The 25,056-nt window shown below is 39.3% G+C and overlaps 1 protein-coding gene across 7 annotated transcripts in view; it reads right to left on the minus strand.

Annotated features, from left to right (window-relative positions):
- LOC129718943 (integrin alpha-PS1) overlaps nucleotides 1–25,056 on the minus strand; it is a 178,513-nt gene that overhangs the window by 46,173 nt on the left and 107,284 nt on the right. For 5 of the 7 annotated variants that reach the window (XM_055670192.1, XM_055670189.1, XM_055670191.1 and 2 more), the window contains exons 3-5: nucleotides 13,081–13,208; nucleotides 12,733–12,753; nucleotides 9,026–9,129 (exon numbers count right to left, since the gene is read on the minus strand). In XM_055670192.1, the coding sequence (XP_055526167.1) occupies nucleotides 9,026–9,129; nucleotides 12,733–12,753; nucleotides 13,081–13,208 (253 nt within the window). The remainder of the gene's footprint in view (nucleotides 1–9,025; nucleotides 9,130–12,732; nucleotides 12,754–13,080; nucleotides 13,209–25,056) is intronic. The other 2 variants (XM_055670195.1, XM_055670196.1) reach the window with 2 other exon arrangements.

The raw sequence follows: 25,056 nt of genomic DNA on the forward strand, positions 1-25,056 counted from the left end.
CTACCCTTGCAGAATGTTTTATAAAAAATATGTTTGTCGTGCAACACTACCTACTTGTTTACTAATAAGAACTGTTTGTAAAATACGCTACCAATTACTGCTGGGTTGCCTATAATATCTATTTTCGTTTATAAATACGATTGCACTTCTCCAGAAGGTTAGTAACAGTTTGCATTTTGTGAAGATGAATAAGGTGAAAATGGAATACACCAACCCCAAGTGCTGCAAACCCATTCCTGATCGTCGGTGCTCATCAAGCTTACGCAAATTAAACGAAAACGTTATTGCAAAATTAAAAATAACGAACAGTCAAGCTCATTTTAATACGTCTTTATCAAAATCGAAAATGTTTTTTCTTATACCGTCAGTAACGTTCAGATACTTTTTTTAGGATATTTTTCTTGATTGAGCTTTGCCAGTGATATCGGTGAAACGTTGATTCCAGCTAGGCCTTTGTTGAATAACTCAATTTTCTGTGCCCTGGAGTATTTTTTTAATGCTTTCTTGAGAATAATATGATACGATTGCTGTAGTAGATGGTGTTTCCGCCAATTCGTATACAGATGCAGATGGTTGCAACTCCATCGGTAGAATGTTTCTTCCACATCCTGATGTTGATGGTATGAATTGTGTGGATGCTCTTCGAGATCGAATTCATCATTCACTTTGATACAATATAATCTACACGAATCACAAAAAGATCAAGACGTATTAAAATGAGCTTGACTGTTCATTATTTTTAATTTGCAGTAACGTTTTCGTTTAATTAAAAAATAAATTGAAATTTGCAATAACGTTTTCGTTTAATTTGCGTGAGCTTGATGAGCACCAACGCTCAGAAAAGGGTTTACAGCACTTGGGTTTGGTGTATTCCATTTTCACCTCATTCATCTTCACAAAATACAAACTGTTACTAACACTTCTGGAGAAGTGCAATGGTCTTTATAAACGAAAATAGATGTTATAGGTAATCCAGTAGTTGGTAGCGTACTTTACAAACAGTTATTATTAGTAAACAAGTAGGTAGTGTTGCACTACAAACATATTTTTGCCTTTCTCCTAGAAAGGTATAGCAATCACTGGTAAACCAAAGGTATTAAAGTGGTTCCAATGGCCGAATGTCATATACCACTCGACCCCTTTCGACGAACTGAGCATTTTCTGTATGTATGTATGTATGTGTGTATGTGTGTGTGTATGTGCAACTTTTTTTTCTCACTCACTTTTCTCAGAGATGGCTGGACCGATTTTCATGAAATTAGTTGCAAATGAAAGGTCTAGTTGCGCCATAGGTTGCTATTGAATTTCATTGTAATCGGATTTTTAGTTTAAAGGTTATGTATCAAAATGTAAAAATCACGAAACATCAATATCTCAGAAACCACACAACCGGTTTAAATGAAACTGGTTTCAAATGATTGGGCTGTCTCCAGAACTCTTATCTTTTGAATTTCGTTATGATTGAACATATAGTTCAAAAGTTATGTAAAGAAAAGTTATCCTGAGGTTGTTTAAACTCACTCATTTTTCTCAGAGATGGCTGAACCGATTTTCACAAAATTAGTGTCAAATGTAAGGTCTAGTTGCCCCATAGGTTGCTATTGAATTGCAATCGGATTGTAACTGTGTCCGTTGTTCATAAAAATGTAAAATCCTTTTTTTTTCCTTGGCGCTACATTCCGATTCGGAACTTGACCTTCTGTTTATTTATACACAGACTTCGCAGCCGACTATTTAGTGTACAGGACAATTGCGGGGCTAGCGCTACGATCCTACTGACACTAACAGTTCCTCCCGAGACGAGACTCGAACCTACGACGACTTGCTTGTTAGGCCAGCATCGTACCTCGAGACCATCTGGGAGGACAGAAAAAAAGTGAAATCACATAATGAAAGTAAACATATTGACATTCTCCTAACCATCACTGGCTAATTAAAACGTAGAAAAATGATGCAAATGGCCGAATGTCATATACTACTCGACTCAGTTCGACGAATCGAGCATTTTCTGCATATATGCATGTATAGGTGTATATGTGGGTGTGTACGTGTGTATATGCACCTTTTTTTCGCACTCACTTTTCTCAGAGACGGTCTGACCGATTCTTTCTATCTTGGTGTCAAATGAAGGGTCTATTTGCCGCTTAGGTTGCTATTGAATTTCATTGTAATCAAACTCTTAGTTTTGGCGCTGCGTCAGAATGTGAAAAACGCTCTTACACGGTGACAAAAAAGTCCGGTCACACTCTTTTGGAGTCGCCTGTAACCTACACGTTGCATCTCTCTGGTGCCATCTATATGTCAAATGAAAGGGTTAACTTTGCTGCCCAAAGTGGCAGAGTTTCGTTTCTGTGCAGTTTGTTTACATTGAGTTGTGAGCCATGGCAGAGTTAAGAGCAGCTGTTATCGCTGAATATGTGAAAGGGTACAAACCCGGACCAGGGTTGATATTTGTTGACACTCTTGAGTGAAAGTGAAAAAAAGCATCCATAAACGTTTTTTTTTACAATCCTTTCAGAGTTCTCCCTTCCCGCTTTTTGCATGGAAGTGAACTGTCAAAGCACCTCATTATATTTCATGCGATGGAACCAAGACAACAAAATCAGTTTATCAGTTAACGAAGATTGTCAAGGCATCGGTCAGTGTCAGTGAAAAAGTGTTCCGGTGAGGTTTATTTTGGTTGAGTGAACTGTTTGTTTTTCTTTTTCGCTTTGAAGTGAAGATCATTTGGTTGGATTTGTCGTCAAATTTTATTCCGTAACCGTAAAAGATGCGCGCGATCTATTTCATCTGAGTATAACAGCACGTTACTAGGACGAAAATCTAGTGTATCTGAAAGAGTGCTGCGATCATTGGAAATGAAAATTGAAAATGATCGGCTGTAATTTTCGAAGAATTTTGCTGGAAAAATGACTTTTATCAGCACTGACCCGGACACATATTCAAACACCTGAAACCGCTCAGAATCAACCGGAAATTTGTGTACCGGACCATAAATCGGTACCTAGAGACCGGAGGCACCGAGGACAAGGTACGATCTGGACGACCAAGGTCTGTGAGAACTCCAAGGCTGAAAAAGATTATACGAGACCGGATTCACCGGAATCCAACCCAATCTGCACGGAAGCTGGCCAGGAACCTTAAAATGAACCGGGAATTAATCCGCCTGCTTCTGCGCAAGGATTTAAAACTTACACCGTACAAAAAACAGGTGGTTCATGAGGTTACCAAAGCTACAAAGGACAAGAGGTACCAACGGCCGCGGGAGTTGCTCGGTTGGTGCGCAGATGACGAGATTATTTTTTCGGACGAGAAGCTGTTCGTTTTGGAGCAAACAGTCAATCGTCAAAATGATCGAATTTGGAGTGTGAGCCTCCAGCAAGCTCCTGTGGACAAGCTGAACGTTTCCCGGTTCCAAAATAAGACGTCAGTGATGGTTTGGGGAGCCATTTGCAAGAGAGGTGAACTGCCACTTATTTTTATCGATAAAGGGGTCAAAATCAACGCAGCGTACTACCTGGACACGGTTTTGAATAAAAATGTTCTACCTCAAGCTGAACTATTGTTTGAAGACGATTACTACTGCTTCCAGCAAGATGGCGCCCCATCCCACACCGCAAAGGTTGTTCAGGCGTGGTGTGAGGAGAACTTGACCGATTTCATTTCGAAGAATGAATAGCCTCCGTCGTCTCCGGATCTGAATCCACTGGATTATTTCGTGTGGGGATACATGATGTCGAAGCTGAACGACTATAAAATAACAAATTTGGAGCAATTCAAGCGAGTTATCACGAAAATCTGGGACGAGATGCCGATGAGGCACGTGCCCGCCGCTTGCGACGACTTTCCGAGACGTCTGAAGCTGGTTCGATCAGAGAAAGGTGGTGTAATTCCGAGATATCGTCTGTGAAGCATCTTTATGAGTTACTGAATAAAGCTATGAAAGCCAGATTCAGATTTTCTTCTTATTCTTTGAAATATTGAGATTTTCCTGTGTGAACGGACTTTTTTGTCACCCTGTATATCTCAGAAGCTATGAACATAGTTGAATTCAAATGAATGAGCTTTTAAACCCTTAAACAATGAATTTCATAATGTTTAAACATGTGGTTTGAAAGTTATAGAAAGAACCGTAACCCGTAGACTGTTTAAAATTATAGCTACGATCAAAATATGTGGCCTCAACATCATTTAAATTTGATATTGTACTATTTCAATGTTTGCGCCCTTGCTCGGGATTGAAGTTGAAATTAAAAGTAATTTCTATCATTTCACTTTTTGCCTTTCTCCTAGAAAGGTATAGCAATCACTGCGAAAACTAAAGGTATAAAAGTGCCCAAAAGGGCCGAATGTCATATACCACTCGACTCAGTTCGACGAGCTGAGCATTTTCTGCATGTGTGTGTGTATGTGTGTGTAACGTTCTCCCAATCTCACTCGATTTTCTCAGAGATGGCTGACCGATTTTAATGAAATTAATTGCAAATGACAGGTCTAGTTGCCCTATAAGACCCTATTGAATTTTATTGTAATCTGATTTCTAGTTTAGAGGTTTTGTATCAAAATTGAACGGGCTACCTAAAAACCCACAACTTTCGAATTTTATGAAGATTGAACATGCGGTTCAGAAGTTATGGAAAGAAACGTGTTCTGGAGTCTATTTAATCTCACTCATGTTTCTCAGAGATGGCTGGACCGATTTTAATAAAATCAGTGTCATATGAAAGGTCTTGTTGCCCCATTAGACCCATTTTTTTTTTTTGCAAACGGATTATTACTTCGCCTGCTATGTTTAAAAATCTGAAATCCAGCTATGAAAAGAAACATATTCCGAAGACTACTTGGACTCACTCACTTTTCTCAGAGATGGTTGACCTGATTTCCACAAAATTAGTATCAAATGAAAGGTCTAGCTGCCTCATAACAACCTATTAAATTTTGCTGTAATCGGACTGTAACTTCGCCTGTAATGTATCGAGATGCGAAAATCACGAAACTTCATTATCTTAGAAACTACACAACCGATTTGATCAATATTGATATCAGATGAACGTTAAGGGTTAACTGAGAAATTATGATTGAACACGTGGTTTCAAAGTTTGGCTGCCCTATACGTTACCTTTTCATTTGATTGTAATCAAACTTAAGCAACCGTTATGTTTTAATTTGTAAAGCAACGAAAGTCTATTATCTCAAGTATTACACGACTTATTTAAACATAACTAGTATCGTACAAACGAATCATCTCTCAAACTTACAAATAACAAACTTCATAACAATTTGATATACTGTTCAAAAGTTTTGGAAAGAAAAGAATTTCAGTGACTATTCAACACTATACCTGCTTTGAACAATATATATGGCCTCGACATGATTTAAATGTGGTATCGTACTATCTGAACGTTCCCGGTATCGCTCGTGATTAAATTGTTCGAAATTAGGAGTCATTCCTTTTATTTCGCTATTTCTTAAGCACAAACATTACGTAAAATTTCATGTTTTATACTTTAACGTATGAGGAAAAAAATCCGAACAAACTTTCAATTTCAAATTAAAATCTTGCGCAACTTATTTTTCTATACTTGTTTGTTTATTCAGGTAATGTAACTCATTTACAAACCTCATAGGAAAAACTCAGCTCCACATCGCGCTGATTTCCTGATACTCTGGGGTACTTCCTTTATAGCTTCCTGAATTCCGGATGTTTCAATTGTTTTGAGCTCCCATTTGGTTTTTCTCTCAAACAATCGACGTTTTTTGCTCTGTAACCTTTATGGTAGACCATTCACTTCAAATTTGCTCGGAAAATTTCAATAGACTGCAGCAGTGGCACATTTTGAGGATTGTTTTCTTTCGGAATAAACCCAATATTGCCGTGCCGCAAATCCGCTACAGTTGCATTAGCATAGTTTGACAATGCAAGGTCTGGCCAAAACACTACTTTGTCATTTTTATGGTGCTTGTGTTTATAGTTTTAAACTTATATAATGCAGATACTAGTTCATAGTGTTTTAATCAATCGGATATTTATTGCCCAGCTCACGATATGATTACGCCGACCGACCAGGCGTTTCCACCCTTAATTTCGCTCGAACTTTACTCTCTTGCAAAGTGCATTTTCCTCGGTACCAGATTTTTTTTGAAGGTAGGTTTCCATTCTCGAAGAGTTTGTCAATAATGTATATAAATGTTTTTTTCTATATCCAAGATCTTGAGAATAGTGGAACACTTCACTTATAGATTTTTCTTCATTTCGCTCACAAAAATTGCAAATCAATTTACGACGATCTTCTTTCGACCACGCCTTTTCCCCAATCAAGCGTCACTTGACAGAATCGACTAGTCGTGTTACCAGTTATATAACAGTGGATCTTCATTTTGTAGGAAAGGATTTTTCGATTTGTGCAGCACTTCGAAATCGTAGACCAATTTAAAAGTTGTTCGGATTTTTTTCCTCACACGTTAATTACAACATTATTATTTCAGAACCCAAAGAGTGAATACACCTTTATTGGATTTAAGCATTCATGTAAATCTATTTTTACAAATAATAAGTTTGAATGTGAAAGGCTGAGTCTGACCGCTAGGTTGATAAATTTAGGTTTTATTAAACATTCGGCGAAGTGTAGTGTACGTGTAGGTAGGTTAAGGTACAGCGCCTGAATTATTATCCAATCGTTTTGTTGTCAAAGAATGAATTGTATATTTTTGATCAAGTATTCCAATGAACGTATGGTTTTTGCTGAAGAACCACGGACAAATTAGGAAAAACGTGTATTTTCATAAATATTAATAACTTTTCGAGCTTAAATTCAAAATAACTCGAAAACCGATGCCTTTAAAATGTTAACTTTTAACAGCTATATGATTCAAAATGACTCTCTGCATCTTTTAAAATCATCAGAATACAAATATTTTGAAAAATGTTTGAATTAGATTTTTTATAAAAAAATTAATCTACGATAAAAAAATTATTTTTCATTTCTCCATCCCGGACTTTTTTTTAAAGTTGCGTATTAACTTCAAGTTTCTTTAAAAAAAATTGAAAAAAAATTGGAATTTAATATTTATTTTTAATTTTTTTTGGTCAGAATTTATTTTTGGTACAGTGTATATTTTTTATGATGCATTTTTAATTCCCTACAACTCGTTCTCAGACAGTTTTTCTACACATCCAACGGTTTCTGGGCTAGAATGTTTCGAAAAACCTATGCCAAAAGGTATGCGCCCTTTTAGAATATCTCTCCATCTGTGAAAAATGCTCAGTTTGCTAAGCCAAATACGTGTGCAAAGTTTCATTCAAATCAACAATGGTCGATTAAATTTTTGCGTATTTCCAGATCATTTGGCGCGATTCTGCTCGAGATGATTTTTTCCTGATATCCGATTTTTGCGAATGGTGCAAAATAATTCATGATTATCGTCTTGAGTGTTCTCCAAAACGAAAAATTGCTTATCTCTTTACAAGTGACAAATACGACCTTATAACAAAATATGCGACATGTCAAACACTAGGGGTGTTCACGTCGAGCTCGTATGCAATTACCTAGCCATAACCCGTGTATCTTTCTTCACTCGTCAAAGGACATGAGTAATTTAACGGCTGGGCATTTCTCTGCGAGCTCGACATGAATACCCATATGTACTGTGTCATATTGCTCAAAATGAAAACGTGTATTTATGCGTAAGCATGCAGAAGAATGGCAATCGATTAAATGATAATCAATCCTCAGTTGCATAGCTTTCGATAATTTTAAGAACATATGTGATTCAATAAACTGGCACTAGGTATTTGGATTTGTAGGTTTTGTTTCGCATATCAAATTTTTCCACACGTCCATCTGCGAAACATGTGCAAACCAAGAAGCAAATGTATTTTATGCGATAGAAAGTCGGAAACGATTCTCCGAGTAAGTGATTTTTCCAATACGATGCAGAAAGAATTCCTCAGCAGGTCGGACCGATACTTTGTATTTATTTCGTATCAGCGCCCTGTTTCTAAGGTTTTGAATCCTCGTTTAATCAGTGTTTACGTTTTTTTAGTAGAAACAAATCAAGTATATCCTGCATTTCACCAAAAAATAAACTTTGGACTCAAGTAATAATTGTGTGCTATATGACCACCAACTTCATCAACTTTTTGTCAGTTCTTGCTTATCAATTAGAAGTCACAATTTCGCATTTCGATTTTTGTTTGGGAACTAGGAAAAACACAAAAAATGAACGTATCAAAACTTAAACTCAAACTTAAGTTCCTATGCTTTAGTATTTATTGTTATTCTATTTTAATACAACCAATATAAGGATTTGAGTTGAATAAAAGGGTGCTCTATGCGAGAAATCTGAACAAAGAGAACCTGATTCCTAGCACTAGATTTTAGGGATATACAGTGCCACCACGATTATGGGTCAGTCAACGTGTTGTCTGAATGTTCAAAAATTAATATAAAATCGGAAAAATTATCAACTGCTAATGTTTTATTGTCTATTTTTGTGTTCTATTGTGTACTTTCGATCAACAATTACTTTCACTGAAGAAGATGTGTGTTAATCGGTTGAGAAGGAAAATATTACTTTCATAGCAAAGACACAATTATGTGTCACTTTTGGCATTCAATATCATTTAGTCTATAAAATCGCCAAAATCCTTCACAAAAGTTATTTTATTGTTTAACTAATACCATAAAAAGACATTTCTTTCAAACTAAACAAACTTGCAGCTAAATCGAATATGATTAAATCGTAATGAAATTGATTTATGTTTTGAATTTAAAATGTATCTTTATGTATATCAAAAGTAGACATCATAAAAAATAATGTCGACGGTCCCTTCGATATTAACTCCTTGAGGTTTCACTCTAGATATAGTAATTATTTTTCATATTTCATATTGCGAAAGATTTCTATAACTTTGGCTCATTTCTGTTTTTCGTAAAAAAATGTGGGTAAATAACCTCGAAGAACCGAACATCCCTTTCTCCTTTAAAAAAATTATATTTTAGAAAATGAAAATAAACGCTAATACCTTATCTTCCTTGCCACCTGATCGGACTGTGACACCCAGCCACTGATTGCTCTTAATTTCGTCATCACCTGGTGGTGCCAACTCATCATCATCCTCATCATCAGCTTGTAGAGAAGAAGAACAATAGAAGCGTCAACATTTATAGAATAATCAAACTCATTAAAAAAACACGGCAAACCAAATCTTAATAAAGGGAAAAGTTAAGCAAACGAATGTTTATATTAGTATTTATTAGTAATTATTCAAGACAAATCCGTTAAATTATACTACAGGGCGTGGTGCAATATTATCATCCTCTCGGTGTGCACACAACATAATGCAATGGTTAAAAGATAGCCCTTTTTAGAAATATCATGCAAACTACTTAGGGCATCTTCAGCGGTGGTCTATTTTTGAAACAACTTTATACTAGATTTACACCAGCGAAACCAGAATAGAACCAGATAATATAGACCAACTTTTCGTTCTCCGCACCGGTGTTGTATATCTTGTTGTTTTAAACCGCTGACATCTGTCACACTGTCAACAATTCAATACCCCATGCTATCAGTTTATGAGACTTGTTATAATAAAAAGCACTCAATATTTAACAAACGGAAACTCGATAATTTTTACGCCAATTAAACGATTATTTTGGCAAGACACTTTATATCCACAAGGCTTTATGGATTTGGCGGTTTGCCCCGAGCGTCAGTGACATTTCTCACGATGGATTAGTATGATCGAAAAATTGCTTCTACAAGTTGGGCTTCAGAGGTTAGCGAAAAATATTTGATCGCGTAGATGTTCGTCTACAGTTTTCATCTCATCAATATTTCAAAATCAGTTCTTCAAACTTGGGTTGGGTTTTGAGGATATTGAAACAAGCCTGCATTTTGAACATTTTCAGTTTAGTGTCTTCGAGGAACATTTTTCTGGCTTCTTAAGGTCTCCTCTAGTCCCACTACAATTAAGGCGATTAACAAATACCCAAAAGATTTGTCATCCTGGTGGCTGATGGTTGCAAACCAAGTAGTTGAACCTACGGTTATGGTTTTCCAGAATTCCCCCTTTTGCTGAGCGGTTTCCTTGAAGCCGAAAACGACAAACCTGTTCATTTTCTTCTTCAGAAAATCCACAAAAATGAATTGTGAATTGTGATAAAAAATCTTTGTTTTGTTTATTCCCCAACACTCACAAAACGCTTATATGAAAATAGCTAAAAATGGGGTATTCAATTGAAATATGACATTTTACCCACCTATTGGTATGGTTCTTGTTCCAAAAAGTGACAAAAATAGACCAAAACATATACCAGTTTTAATTTTTTTCAATTTAGATCTGGTATAAAACAAAATTTACACCACCGGTGCAGCAGTAAACTAGGGTTTGTTCCAAAAAAAATAGAACAAAACAACGATTTGGACCGCCGCTTAAGATGCCCTTAGGCGACACCCAATTACTTCCCCCTAAAAAAATACAATTTCTGGACACCCAGCCTTTTATGTTACTAAACGTAACGATATCACCTACCCCCCTATGAAAATCACATAACACTATAAAAGGATATGTTCGTCAATTGTGATTACTGGAAACAAGTCGTCCACGGCTCCGTTTTCTAGATAGCCTGTATCAGAGCCTACATTTTTTTAGACTGTCTCTTGGTCTCAATAATTGAAACCTTCTGTTCACTTGTGGCAATCGTCTTTTTTCAAGTTCTTTCCTTGGTTTCCTTGGTTTCAAATTTTGGCATGTAACTTTCAAATAGCACAGCGGTTGGTAATAATTTCAAATGAAGCCATCTCTGGTGAAATGTGCCAAGCGATTGCGAGAAAAAAATCGCCTGGATTTTTTCTTTGCAACAGGCACACATAAACTTTTGCACAGTTTTTCAAAGTGAGCCGCAGCTGATCTGGCAATAACGGAGTAGCAACCGCGGGCGGTCAATCATGCTCATGCTCAAAAGTAAGCCGATTGATTCGTTACGTAACGTTGATCCCTCCTCTCCCCGTCTCCTGTGTAAAAATTCGTAGCGCTAGAGGATACCCCTACTCCCCTCTAGATCCGTTACACAATTTTTGGATGCCGCTTTAGTATTATTCTATTTTTACTTTGATTCATATGGGATAGTTATTCTGCAGTAATACATCTGACAGTAAACGAGCCATTCATTCATTGAGGCGGCAATGAGTTGTATGAGAAAAATTTGACCTTCGACTTCCCAACTGGCAAATCAATATAAGCTGTCGATATGTCTAAATATAGCAATAATAATATGAGAATATGAAATTACAAATGAATCTTCAGTTTTTCCTCTATATGGTCTCTACACCACTTTGACCAGAAACATTTGATCTATTGTGATATTGCCCACCTGTTTTCTGTACTTCGTTCTTCATATTATTAACAGTATCACCACTATTGGGAATATGTCCCTTTGTGTGAGACTCTATCCTTCCTCTTTCCGTCCTGTCCTGTATCGCCACAATACAATACAATTCCCTGGAGAGATCTCAACAACGTTCCTCTGGCCAGTTTTATTCGAGTGTGACTCATCTTTGTCAAGAATGAAGATACTTATCGAAACCTTGTTTCTGCTGCCAATATCGCACCATAATTAATTTTCTCTGGAGAGAATTACTATTCGTTCTACTGGCCAGTTTTATTATAAGAGACTTATTTTGTCAAGAACAAGGCCAACAAGGATACTGTAGAATTCAACATGAAGGAATGGTATGTGGTGGGGAAACTGAGAATAAGCCAATGTTAAAGTCCTTCGACAACCAGATTGCTTGATTCTATTAAGATTTGAACCCAGGACCACTCGTTCGTCAAAACGGACTATGTACCCCTGCGGCTGCGGCGCTCCCCTCTTGTTAGGGTAATACAATTACCCTAATTCATAGATTGCAAACAATGTGATAGTTTTGATATTTTATTTTGCATTTTCTGCTATTTCTGCGGTTGGGTTCACCATTCGTGTTAAAGTTTATTACCCTGTGCAGTATTGGTCAATTTAAAATAAATAATTTTATATAAGCCAAAACAAATCGTTTATCCTCCATAGTTTTACATTGGGCCTGCGTTTCAGGCTGTTAATGCAAAAGTATATAGGTACATGAAAAAAATTCGACTGCGTAGATCGGTCAACTTTTTCAAATAATAATATAAAAAATTCGTTGGCTTACTTCATATATATTTTTTGTGACCCTCTCTACAACTAAAGATATTAGCGGCAATGCATTACATTTATTTTATCACTATGTTTTATTCACATAAGCAGATTTCAGGCATACCAAGTGTGCATTCTTGTTCAAATATAAAGATAGTCTCGTTATCACTAATACCTGGTTGCCTGTGTTGACACACCACAGTTTTTTATCACAATGAGCAGCTGGAATGCTACAGTGCTCTTAAAGGCATATACTGATACCCGATGTTAATCTATGATGACTTTTTTTGTCACTCCCAGGTTACATATCACATGACGAAATCACTGTACAGTTGCTGTATTGAAATCAGTTATGAAAGAAACAGAATGTTTTGATTTGCAAAATGTTTTTTGTTAATGGTCTTCCTTGATACTAGTATTAGTGAAAATAATTCGTATTAAAGTCTAGTAATGCCATGCTAGCTAATATTGAATTACCAAAATACGAAAAGCAGAATTTGTTAGCAAGCAATTGAATAACAATGAATATCTATTGAAAGCACCCGCAACCACTTACTTTCGTAAACACCAGAGGGTTCTAATATTACGTAATAGTAAGGCATTTAGTCAATAGCATTGTTGATTGAATTGAATTTTTGGAAAGAAATCCGTCAATGAAGTTTTTCACAGTTTCAGTTTTCAACATAAAAGAAAAGAACAAAATATTAGCAATTTTGTGGTTATTGGAGAGAGACTATATTGTCTGTATCACATTATTTTGAATTAGTCACTTTGTTTCCCTATTAGTCATTCAATTTTTTTATATGTCAGTCCTTTGTCTATTAATGCTACTTTATTGTCTAGCAAAGTTCTATATGTAATCATATCTAAATCTGAAATGAAAAATATGAACTTTTGCACTTACTTCTGCGACCATCTGTTGTGACTTGTTCACAATCATTGCTCGGCTGAGTTACTGGGCATTTGAACAATGCTCCTGAACGATTTGTTGATGGTTGAAGGTTTTGACCGAGTGGGGCTCCAACAAGGATCCTAAAAGTTCACAAAAAACAACAGTTATATAAGATATTAGAAGTATCAGCAAGTACAAATATTCTAGGCGGTGGGTACAATCCTGCTGAGACGCTAGAAGAAAATCTTAGAATGTAAGTAAGTTTATGTTATCAATTTTGTTACCTTATTGATCAAGAAGTTACATTGCATTGTAGATAACAAAACTTACTTATACGACTCTTGCCAACACTAACCTTCCGCTCTTTCTCCCTTATCAGCCTTGTTTTTTTCCTGGGATATTGTCGTGAGCGGTTTTCATTGCTTTCTTCTACCGTCTTGGTAAGATTGTAGTTACCGCTTCTCGATTAAACCTGTTTTTATAGAATAACCTTTTAATTTTTGTTTCACCAATCTCGAGCAAGCATCAATGTTTTGCTAACATTGTATAGTTTTTGTGGAAAAAAAATCACATCTTTAAGAAACGAGTTTTTGAGATGTTAAAATTCTAATTATATTTTTAGCTTCTTTTTCAAGAATATTTTTTTTGTCACGGTGTATATTTTTTTGGAGCATCAAAAATACTAGCTACAACTTTGATAAAGACATCACATAAATTCAAAAAAAAAGTGCCTTAGATACAGTTTTTTAGGTTTCTGGTAAATTTACCTGTTGAGAAAAACGTCAAAGAGATTGGATAAATAATTTAGAGATTATCTCCTTTGAATTATTTAACCCATGGAAATGAATCTCTGTGAATGTGGGCACAGCCATTACTTCTGAATTATTTCTCCAATTTCTTTCATTTTAAAGAATAAATTGTGTTATCGTATCGTATATTTCAATAAATCTTTGGTTATTGCTGGAGAACTACAAATAAATAATTAAATTACCCAAACTTAATATTGAAATATCTCAAAAACTGATGCATGTGAAATGTTAGTTGCCAAGAGCTTTATGATTTGAAATTACTTTTACAATTATACTGCATTAAATTTTCATTATTTTTTTTAAATGATGTTGAACAAAAAAAAATTTACTTTCAAGATAAAATTTATCTAAAACTTTTTCATCCAGCACTTTTTATCAAAAGATTTGGAACAGTGTCAAATTTCGACAAAAATTAAGTTGGGCGGAAAATTTAGTTCTATTTTTGCCTTTCTCCTAGAAAGGTATAGCAATAACTGGCAAAACCGAAGGTAGAAAGGGATCCAAAGGGCCGTATGGCATATATCACTCGACTCGGTTCGACGAACTGAGCATTTTCTGTATGTGTGTGTGTATGTGCAACTTTTCAATCTCACTCGATTTTCTCAGAGATGGCTGAACCGATTTTCATAAAATTATTTTCAAATGAAAGGTCTAGTTGCCTAATTAAACCCTATAAAATTTTATTGTAATCGGATTTTTAGTTTTTAGTAGAAACATTTTTAGTAGAAACATATTTCACTTACTTTTCTCGTAGATGGCTGGACCGATTTCCACAAAATTAGTGTCAAATGAAAGGTCTAGCTGCCTCATAACACCCAATTAAATTTTACTGTAAACGGACCGTGAATGTGAAAATAACGAAACTTCAATATCTCAGAAACTACACAACTGAATTGAACAATACTGATATCAGGTGAACGGTAGTTAAGGGTTAACTGATGAATTTTATAATGATTGAGCACGTGGTTCATACGTTGTGAAAAGAAAGTCATATTTGAAATAGAGAAAAATTCTACTAGAAATAATCGAATCTAAAATGATATTTTAACGAATAATATAGAATCGAGTCCAACCTAAATATGAGTACAGTGACGTTTTCATTATACCACGATAAAAAAAAATTCGCGTCTTATATTTGAAACATATTTAATTCATGTTATTTGCATGTGTTAATGTATGTTCATAAGTGTTTGAATGTTATGTTTTAAATGTTCGGTATAGTTAACGGTTGGCTCCCAAAAACTTGTTATTTAGAATGATAAATAAATCCAGTGAATATTATCAAGGTGTTTTTTCTGAAAATTGAAGTGTTCGTTTAAATCTATTTAAACAAATAATAAGGTTGAATGAGAACGGCTAGATCTGACCGCTAGGTGGATTAATTTAGGTTTTTCTTTCTATAATTTAGTGTTTATTTTTTAATATTCTCGAAATAACTTTCAAGTTAATTTACGAAGATAATAATCATGGACTTGGGACTTTTATTATTGGGTGTCAAATGGTTAGTTGACAACCTGGAAGTCATTCGCTTCTCTGCTATCGTCGAGAAAGGAAGCATCTTTCAACGTTCCGTTAGCTGATCACCCGATAAAACAATACAACTTTGTATTCGGACGGTGCGTGTATCGCTTGTGTTTTTCGGTGCCGGTGCGGTCTAGACATAGCCGTCCAGCAGCCGGAGAAAAGATTTCGTTCATCATGCGCAAACGGTACTGCTTGTGGTTTCGGTGCAGTGACAATACAAAAAAGCCAACAGAAGGAGCAGTTCCCCCCACGCCGCCAGACGCCGGCTACCCACTAGCGGCGGTGACGATTTTTGCAGCCGCCGTTGGAGCATTGTTCGTTTTGCCGAGACGCTTTGTTCAACCTGCAGTTGGAGTACTTTTATTCTGCCACGTCGCTCATCACAGGATTAATCCAGTTAGCAGGTCGTGGAGGCAGCAACCTCGAGAGTTTGGTGAAGTATTCACTTTCGATATTATTATTTTTATTATTTTCTTTACGGTTGTATTTTTTTGTATTTAAATAATCTTATTTTGGAAAATTGTTTTTTTATTTAATTACCAATAATTTGACACCCCATCTTGTCCTGGTATTTTACCGTTAGTTTGCGGTAGAGCAAATTGCTCCCGCCAATTCGAATACAATGGATGATATGCAGATGGAATAACTCCTGGATATCGAAGCAAACGAGGAAGAGATTGAAATCTCCCCCATCAATTCCCCTGTACCTTTCCATATATCCTCCCCTTTATCAGCCCTGTACCAAGGGTACCAGAAGTACGGGTAAAAGCTTACCCAGATAACTCGAAATGTCCCTACGTTGTCTTCTTCAGGCCAATAAAGAAGCCTTTGAACATCATTCAAATTGGCAAAGACCTGGCAAAAAAGTTTTCGGACATAACCGAAATTACAAAGGTTAGACCGAACAAACTGCGAGTTGTCGTGAATAGCTTGAAGCAAGCAAACGCGATTGCTGGCTGCGAGCTCTTCACGAGAGAGTATCGCGTGTACATCCCTGCCAAGGATGTAGGGATCGACGGTGTGGTTACCGAGGGGAATCTCACTGTCGATGACATTTTGCTTCACGGAGTGTTTTAAGAACTCCGTGATGCAAAGTGTAAAGATACTAGGTTGTAAGCAATAACATTCAGTATCCATCGAAGAGGGGAAGACGAAATTCTCCCCTTCAGATTCTTTTCGGATAACCTTTGCTGGATCTGCCCTGCCGAACTACGTCCTTTTGGACAGGGTTCATCTGCCTGTACGCCTCTTTGTACCGCGGGTCATGCACTGCCAGAACTGCAAGCAGTTGGGTCATACAGCCACCTACTGCTGCAACAAGGCACGCTGCAGTAAGTGCGGGAACAATCATGCTGAGACCGTCTGCAACGAGGACACTGAAAAATGTCTTTATTGCGAGGGCCTTCGGCATGATCTTCCGGCATGCCCGCGTACAAACAGCGCGAGGAGAAAATAAAGCGTTCTTTCAAGGAACGATCAAAGCGCTCTTTCGCAGAAATGCTGAAGAGAGCAGAGCCACCGTCGACAGGAAACATCTTTTCCTTTTTGCCCACTGATGAGGGTACATCTGACGATCCCGTCGAAGGGTGTTCTTATGCTTTGCCCGAAGGATCTAGGAAGAGGAGAATGATTAACTCTCCTAATCTTTCTCGCAAAGGTCGTAAGATAACCCCTAGCGGAATGATAAATAAAACAACATGTAAGGGAAGCGGTGAGGAAAAACCGAAGCAGGAACCCCCCGGTTTTAATTTCAATTCAAACCAGGAGTACCCACCGCTTCCCGGGTCACCAAAAACCCCTTGTGCACCAATTTCCCGACCAGAGAATAAAAAAGAAACAGGGTTTATAAAGTTCTCTGATATTGTGGACTGGATATTTAAAACATTCAATATACCAGATCCTCTCCGAAATATTCTTCTTGCCCTTCTCCCTGCAGTGAAAACCTTTTTGAAGCAACTTGCAGCAACTTGGCCCCTCATTTTAGCTGTCATATCTTCCGATGACTAATACGTCGAAAGAGGTTTGGAATTTTATCACTGTGTTACAGTGCAATTGCAGAAGTATCATCCCCAAATTCGATCTTTTTTCACATTTGATAGGCACATACAATTGTGATACGTTTGCGCTCTGTGAAACTTTTCTCAATTCAAATGATCAACTCAATTTCCACGATTTCAACATAATTCGTCGAGATCGAGATTCACACGGTGGAGGGGTACTTTTAGGGATCAAAAAGTACTATTCTTTTTTTAGAATCGACCTCCCCTCGATCTCAAATATTGAAGTCGTTGCCATTCAAACGAATATGAATGGAAAAGACCTATGCCTTGCTTCGATATATATCCCTCCATCCGCGCGGATTGAACAGAGGCAACTTACTGATATAGCAGAGTTGCTTCCTGCGCCTTTGTTGATATTGGGAGATTTCAATTCTCACTTTTCGCTATGGGGGTCGCTGTACGACGACAACCGATCTTCTTTAATCTGTAACTTGATCGACGACTTCAATATGACACTTTTGAATACTGGGGAAGCGACACGTGTACCTAATCCTCCAGCACGTGAGAGCGTGCTTGACCTATCCTTTTGCTCGACATCACTAGCGTTAGATTGCCGGTGGAAAGTAATCAACGATCCCCACGGTAGTGATCACCTACCAATCGTTATCTCAATTGCTAATGGGTCTCCAACTCCAACGGATCCAGTCAATATTGCGTATGACCTCACACGTAATATTGATTGGAAGTCTTTGAGACGATTATTGTGGAATCCATCGAGTCCTACGAGGAACTTTCTCCGGAGGAAGAATACGCGCTCCTTTCTGGCTTGATCATCGACGCCGCGACTCAAGCTCAGACGAAACCGATACCCGGGGTAACGATAAGACGGCGTCCTCCTACCAAGTGGTGGGACAAAGAGTGCTCTGAGCTGTACGCGCGAAGGTCCTCGGCGTATAAGGACTACCGAAAGTACGGCTCTGTTAAGCTGCTTCGAAGGTACGAGGTGCTGGACAGGCATATGAAGAGCTTAATGAAAGCGAAAAAACGCGGATACTGGCGGCGGTTTGCAAACGCGTTGTCGAGGGAAACAGCAATGAGCACTCTTTGGGATACCCCCAGGCGCATTCGGAATCGTGACGTTTCGAATGAGAGTGAGGAGTATTCAGACCGCTGGATACTTGATTTTGCCAAAAAGGTCTGTCCGGATTCTGAACCAGAACAGAAGACCTTTCGCGACGCGTTATTAGTAACTACGGAAGAGCCTCCATTTTCGATGTTGGAATTTTCAATGGCTCTCCTCTCGTGCAACAATAAGGCTCCAGGGTTGGATAGAATCAAATTTAACCTGTTGAAAAATCTACCCGACTCTGCGAAAAGACGCTTGTTGAATTTGTTCAACAAGTTTCTTGAGCTAAATATTGTTCCGCAAGACTGGAGGGAGTCATTGCTATTCGAAAACCCGGGAAACCTGCCTCTGATCACAATTCATATAGGCCAATTGCGATGCTCTCTTGCCTCCGGAAATTAATGGAGAAAATGATCCTCTCACGGTTAGACAAATGGGTCGAAACAAATGGTTTACTTTCATTCCGCGTCGAACACTCGACAGAAACGGACGTGCAAAGTGGTCGTCCTATTACAATCCGGTCCGTGTGTACGAATAGCCAAACAAAAGAGTGTATTATTCGCGCTAAAGGCCAACTAGATTGTGAGTTGTGTCGATACGTTCTGTACCCGGCTCACAACTTTGGCTGTATTGGTGCAAAATACCAGCTGCAGTTTTGATCTGTGCACCGTGAATAGATCTTTTTAATCCAAGCCCATCAGTTGACAGTCGAGTCCGTGTCGCTGTGCTGAGTGATCTCACACCCGGCTCACTGCTGGTGGCTGTATTGGTGCTGCTGTACTGGTGCTGCTGTACTGGTGCTGCTGGCTGCTTTGGGTGCAGCTTCGAACGATCGGACAACCACTGCTGGAAGGAAGAAGTAAAGAGGTACGTGTTCTTGTCGGCGCTAGTGCGCTAGTGCGCTACATTTAGCGCAATGGATATAGATCCCTCGCCTCCCGTGCCACCATCCCCGAACCCCCCTGACCCTGACCCTTCTGTTACCCCCTCCCCTGTTCATTCTCCAGTCCCCCCTCGCCCCAGGCTTTACCCGGACGGATCTCAACAGGGCAGCTATACTGTTTATTTTCGTCCAAAGGCAGGAGTGAATTCAAAGCGTTTAAACATACTGCAAATTGCTAAAGACCTGACGAAGGGGTACAAGGCCGTGACCGAAATTTCCAAGGTCCGACCTAACAAGCTCCGTGTCGTGGTCAGTGATCTGGCACAGGCCAATGCTATCGCTTGCTCTGAGCTCTTCACACGCGAGTATCGCGTCTACATACCCGCACGAGACGTGGAGATCGACGGTGTCATAACCGATTCGAGTCTGTCTGTCGAGTGTATCCTAAAAAGCGCAACCGGTTGCTTCAAAAATACCGAAACACAGGCGAAGATTTTGGATTGTAAGCAATTGCGGTCCATGTCTCTCGTCGGCGGTAAAAAAGTTTACACTCCGTCAGACTCGTTTCGCGTTACGTTTGCCGGATCTGCACTCCCTAGCCACGTCTCGATCGACCGGGTTCGTCTGCCTGTGCGATTGTATGTACCCCGTGTTATGAATTGCACCAATTGCAAGCAGTTAGGCCACACAGCCGCCTACTGCTGCAATAAGGCACGATGTAGCAAGTGTGGGGAGACTCATGCGGAAGATTCTTGCAGTGTTAATGCTGAAAAATGTATTCACTGTGGGGAAAACCAGCATGAGCTCTCCACATGCCCGGTGTACATGCAGCGCAGAGATAAAATCAAGCGGTCACTTAAGGAGCGTTCAAAGCGTTCTTACGCTGAGATGCTGAAGAAGACCGTGACCACTTCTACCATAACATCGAACCCCTTTGATCTGTTGCCCTCTGATGAAACCGATTCTGACGATTCATCAGCGGGAACATCTTATGCCAATCCTGGGGAGTCTAGGAAGAGGAAAAATGTTTCTTCTCCTCAACTTCCCCGTAAAGGTCCTAAGATTTCCCAAAATGTAATGAAAAGTACGAACAAACCAAACAGTGCTGCGGAAAAACCGAAGCAAACTCCTTTTGGGCTTGCAAATTTAAAGTCCCAGAAGGAGTTCCCAGCACTGCCAGGAACATCTAAAACCCCAGTTGTTCCTTTTGCACATCCAGTTGATGAAACAAACTCTGGATTAGTGAAATTTTCTGACATTGTGGACTGGATTTTTGAAAATTTCAATGTACCCGATCCAATTAAAATTTTTCTTACAGCATTCCTCCCAACAGTTAGATCATTTTTGAAGCAGTTGACTGCCCAATGGCCCCTCCTTGCAGCGATTGTATCCTTCGATGCCTAATTCAACTGCGTATATGAAGGATTCTATCTCTGTCTTACAGTGGAATTGTAGAAGTATTTTACCAAAAATTGATTCGTTTAAAGTTTTGATAAATAAAAACAAATGCGATGCATTTTCCCTTTGTGAAACTTGGCTTACTTCAAATATTGATCTCAACTTCCATGATTTTAATATTATTCGCCTTGATCGAGACACCCCATATGGAGGAGTACTTTTAGGGATTAAAAAGTGCTATTCTTTCTATCGTATTAACCTCCCCTCGATTCCAGGCATCGAAGTTGTCGCATGTCAAATGACAATACAAGGTAAAGAGCTTTGTATTGCCTCAATATATATTCCTCCCAGAGCACAGGTTGGGCAACGGCTGCTCTTTGATTTAATAGAACTTCTTCCCTCGCCACGTTTGATTTTGGGAGACTTCAACTCTCATGGCGTGGCTTGGGGTTCCCCATACAATGATAACCGCTCCTCTTTTCGACGTCGCTACGGTTGGATTGCACATGGAAGGTAATCCTTGATCCTCACGGTAGCGACCATTTGCCTATTCTTATTTCAATTAATAACGGGTCAACTCGCATGCGACCAATTGACATTCCGTATGACCTCACACGGAATGTCGATTGGAAGTTATACGAGGAAATGATTTCAAAAGCGGTCGAGTCGATTCAACATCATCCACCACTTGAAGAATACAACCTCCTCGCGGGCTTGATTCTCGACGCCGCGTTGCAAGCCCAAACGAAGAAATATTCCGGCGTAACGATAAAAGAACGGCCTCCCACTCCCACTGGTGGGACCAAGAGTGCTCCGATGTCTACACGCAAAGATCCGACGCGTATCTGACCTTCCGGGATACAGACGATGCCGACGACTTTAAACGTTATTCGGAGCTTAATACCAAGCTTAAAAGTTTGGCTAAAGCAAAGAAACGCGGATATTGGCGTCGGTTCGTAAACGAGACGTCGAGGGAGACATCAATGAGCACTCTTTGGAACACAGCCCGAAGAATACGGAATCGCGTAACGGTCAACGAAAGCGAGGAGTCTTCAAGTCGGTGGATATTTGATTTTGCCAGGAAAGTATGTCCGGACTCTGTTCCTGAGCAAAACATTGTTCGCGATGCGTCTCCGGGCCACGACGCGATTGAATCACCTTTTACGATGGCAGAATTTTCAGTTGCCCTCCTGACCTGTAACAATAACGCGCCTGGGTTAGATAGAATCAAATTCAACTTGTTGAAGAATCTACCCGGCAATGCCAAGAGGCGCTTGTTGAACTTGTTCAATAAGTTCCTGGAGCAAAATATTGTACCGCAGGATTGGAGGCAAGTGAAGGTGATCGCCATCCAAAAACCAGGGAAACCAGCTTCTGATCACAACTCTTATAGGCCGATTGCAATGCTATCCTGTATCCGGAAATTGATGGAAAAAATGATACTCCGTCGTTTAGACCATTGGGTCGAATCAAATGGTCTACTATCAGATACTCAATTTGGCTTCCGCCGTGCCAAAGGGACGAATGATTGTCTTGCGTTGCTTTCAACAGATATTCAGCTGGCGTATGCTCGTAAAGAACAAATGGCGTCTGCGTTCTTGGACATTAAGGGGGCTTTTGATTCCGTTTCTATCGACATTCTTTCGGGTAAACTTCACCGACAAGGATTTTCTCCAATTTTGAACAATTTTTTGCACAATTTGTTGTCCGAAAAGCACATGCATTTTACGCATAGCGATTTGGCAACTTTTCGCATTAGCTACATGGGTCTTCCCCAGGGCTCATGTTTAAGCCCCCTTCTTTACAACTTTTATGTAAATGACATCGACGAATGTCTGGCAAACTCATGCACGATAAGACAACTTGCAGACGACAGTGTAATCTCTGTTACAGGAGCCAAAGCTGCCGATTTGCAAGGACCATTGCAAGATACCTTGGACAATTTGTCTGCTTGGGCTTTACAGCTAGGTATCGAATTCTCTCCGGAGAAGACTGAGATAGTAGTTTTTTCTAGGAAGCATGAACCTGCTCAGCTTCAAACACAATTAATGGGTAAAACGATTTCTCAGGTTTTGGTACACAAATATCTTGGTGTCTGGTTCGACTCTAAAGGCACCTGGGGTTGTCACGTGAGGTATCTGATGAAAAAATGTCAACAAAGAGTGAATTTTCTTCGTACAATAACCGGACAATGGTGGGGAGCCCACCCAGGAGACCTTATAAGGCTTTACCAAACAACGATATTGTCTGTTATTGAATACGGGTGTTTCTGCTTCCGCTCCGCAGCAAACACACATTTGATCAAACTGGAGCGAATACAATATCGTTGTTTGCGTATCGCCTTAGGTTGCATGCAGTCGACCCATACGATGAGTTTGGAGATCTTAGCTGGAGTACTACCATTGAAAAACCGCTTCTGGAGCCTGTCTTCTCGTATTCTTATCAAATGTGAGGTCTTGAACCGTCCCGTGATTGAAAATTTTGAAAGGTTAATCGAACTTAATTCTCAAACCCGTTTTATGACATTGTATTTCAATCACATGTCCCAAAATATTAACCCTTCTTCGAATATTCTAAATCGTGTCGACTTATCAAATACTTCTGATTCTACTGTGTTTTTCGATACATCCATGATAGAAGAAACTCGTGGAATCCCGGATCATTTACGCGTGCAGCAGATCCCCAAATTTTTTTCCAATAAATATCGAAACATCAACTGCGACAATATGTACTACACTGACGGATCACTTCTTGATGGGTCCACTGGCTTCGGTATCTTCAATAACAATTTAACCGTCTCCCATAAGCTCGATAATCCTGCTTCTGTTTACGTCGCAGAATCAGCTGCAATTCAGTACACCCTAGGGATTATCGAAAAAATGCCCACGGACCATTATTTCATCTTTACGGACAGTCTCAGTTCCATTGAGGCTCTCCGATCGATGAAAGATGTTTAGCACTCTCCGTATTTCCTGGGGAAAATACGGGAACATCTGAGTGCTTTATCCGAAAAATCTACTCAGATTACTATAGCGTGGGTCCCTTCTCACTGCTCGATACCGGGTAATGAGAAAGCGGACTTTTTGGCTAAGGTGGGCGCAACAAACGGTGATATTTATGAAAGACCAATTGCCTTTAATGAATTTTTCGCATTTGTACGTCAGAATACGATCATCAGTTGGCAAAATTCTTGGACCAAGGGGGAACTGGGAAGGTGGTTACATTCCATAATCCCCAAGGTATCGACGAACCCGTGGTTCAAGGGGTTGGATGTAGGTCGGGATTTCATTTGCGTGATGTCCCGGCTTATGTCCAATCACTATAGATTTGACGCGTATCTCCGTCGTGTTGGGCTCGGGGAGAGTGGTATCTGTGCCTGTGGTGAAGGTTATCACGACATAGAGCACGTTGTTTGGTCATGCCCTGTACACCGTGACGCCAGGTCTAGATTAGTAGCTTCCCTGCAGGCCGAAGGTAGGCAGCCGGCTGTTCCTGTTCGTGATGTCTTGGCGAGCCGTGACCTATCCTACATGTCCCTTATATACGTTTTCCTGAAATCCATCCACGCCCCAGTTTAGTCCTATCCCCTTCCGCCTACATCCAACCAAACGACAAGAACACGTTAAGACCCCGGATCCGGAAACAGCAACTAGACCCGCACGATACTCTCAGGCCCCGAGGGAGACAACCCAATATGCCAGTCCGTAATATCTTGGCCCAGCAGCGGAACATATTCAATATGCTGCTTACCTATGGCGATGGAAAACCATCAAACAACAAATCAGTGCTTTTCATGCAAAACATTCTAGCTTAAGTTAGATTTAGTTTCAGCTCGTAGTCGGCAGCGAGGATAAAAAATTTGCTTTTAGTTATTAAGATACTTTAGAAAGTAAGCTACCAGATATAATTGGCGCCGTTAAACCGTTGAATTGTATTTGTGCCGTGTCAAATAAACTATAGATGAGGAAAAAAAAAATGGTTTACTTTCGGATACTCAATTTGTCTTCCGCCAGGGCAAAGGGACGAACGATTGCCTAGCGTTGCTTTCTACTGAAATTCAACTCGCCTTTGCTCGAAAAGAGCAAATGGCTTCTGCATTCTTGGACATTAAGGGGGCTTTTGACTCTGTCTCTGTAGAAGTTTTAATCGAGAAACTTCATTCCCAGGGACTTTCACCAAATTTGAATAATTTTTTGCTCAATTTGTTGTCAGAAAAGCATATGTATTTCTCACATGTTGATTCGACAA

This window comes from Wyeomyia smithii, chromosome 1 (assembly GCF_029784165.1).
Source record: "Wyeomyia smithii strain HCP4-BCI-WySm-NY-G18 chromosome 1, ASM2978416v1, whole genome shotgun sequence".
Classification (NCBI taxonomy): Eukaryota; Metazoa; Arthropoda; class Insecta; order Diptera; family Culicidae; genus Wyeomyia; species Wyeomyia smithii.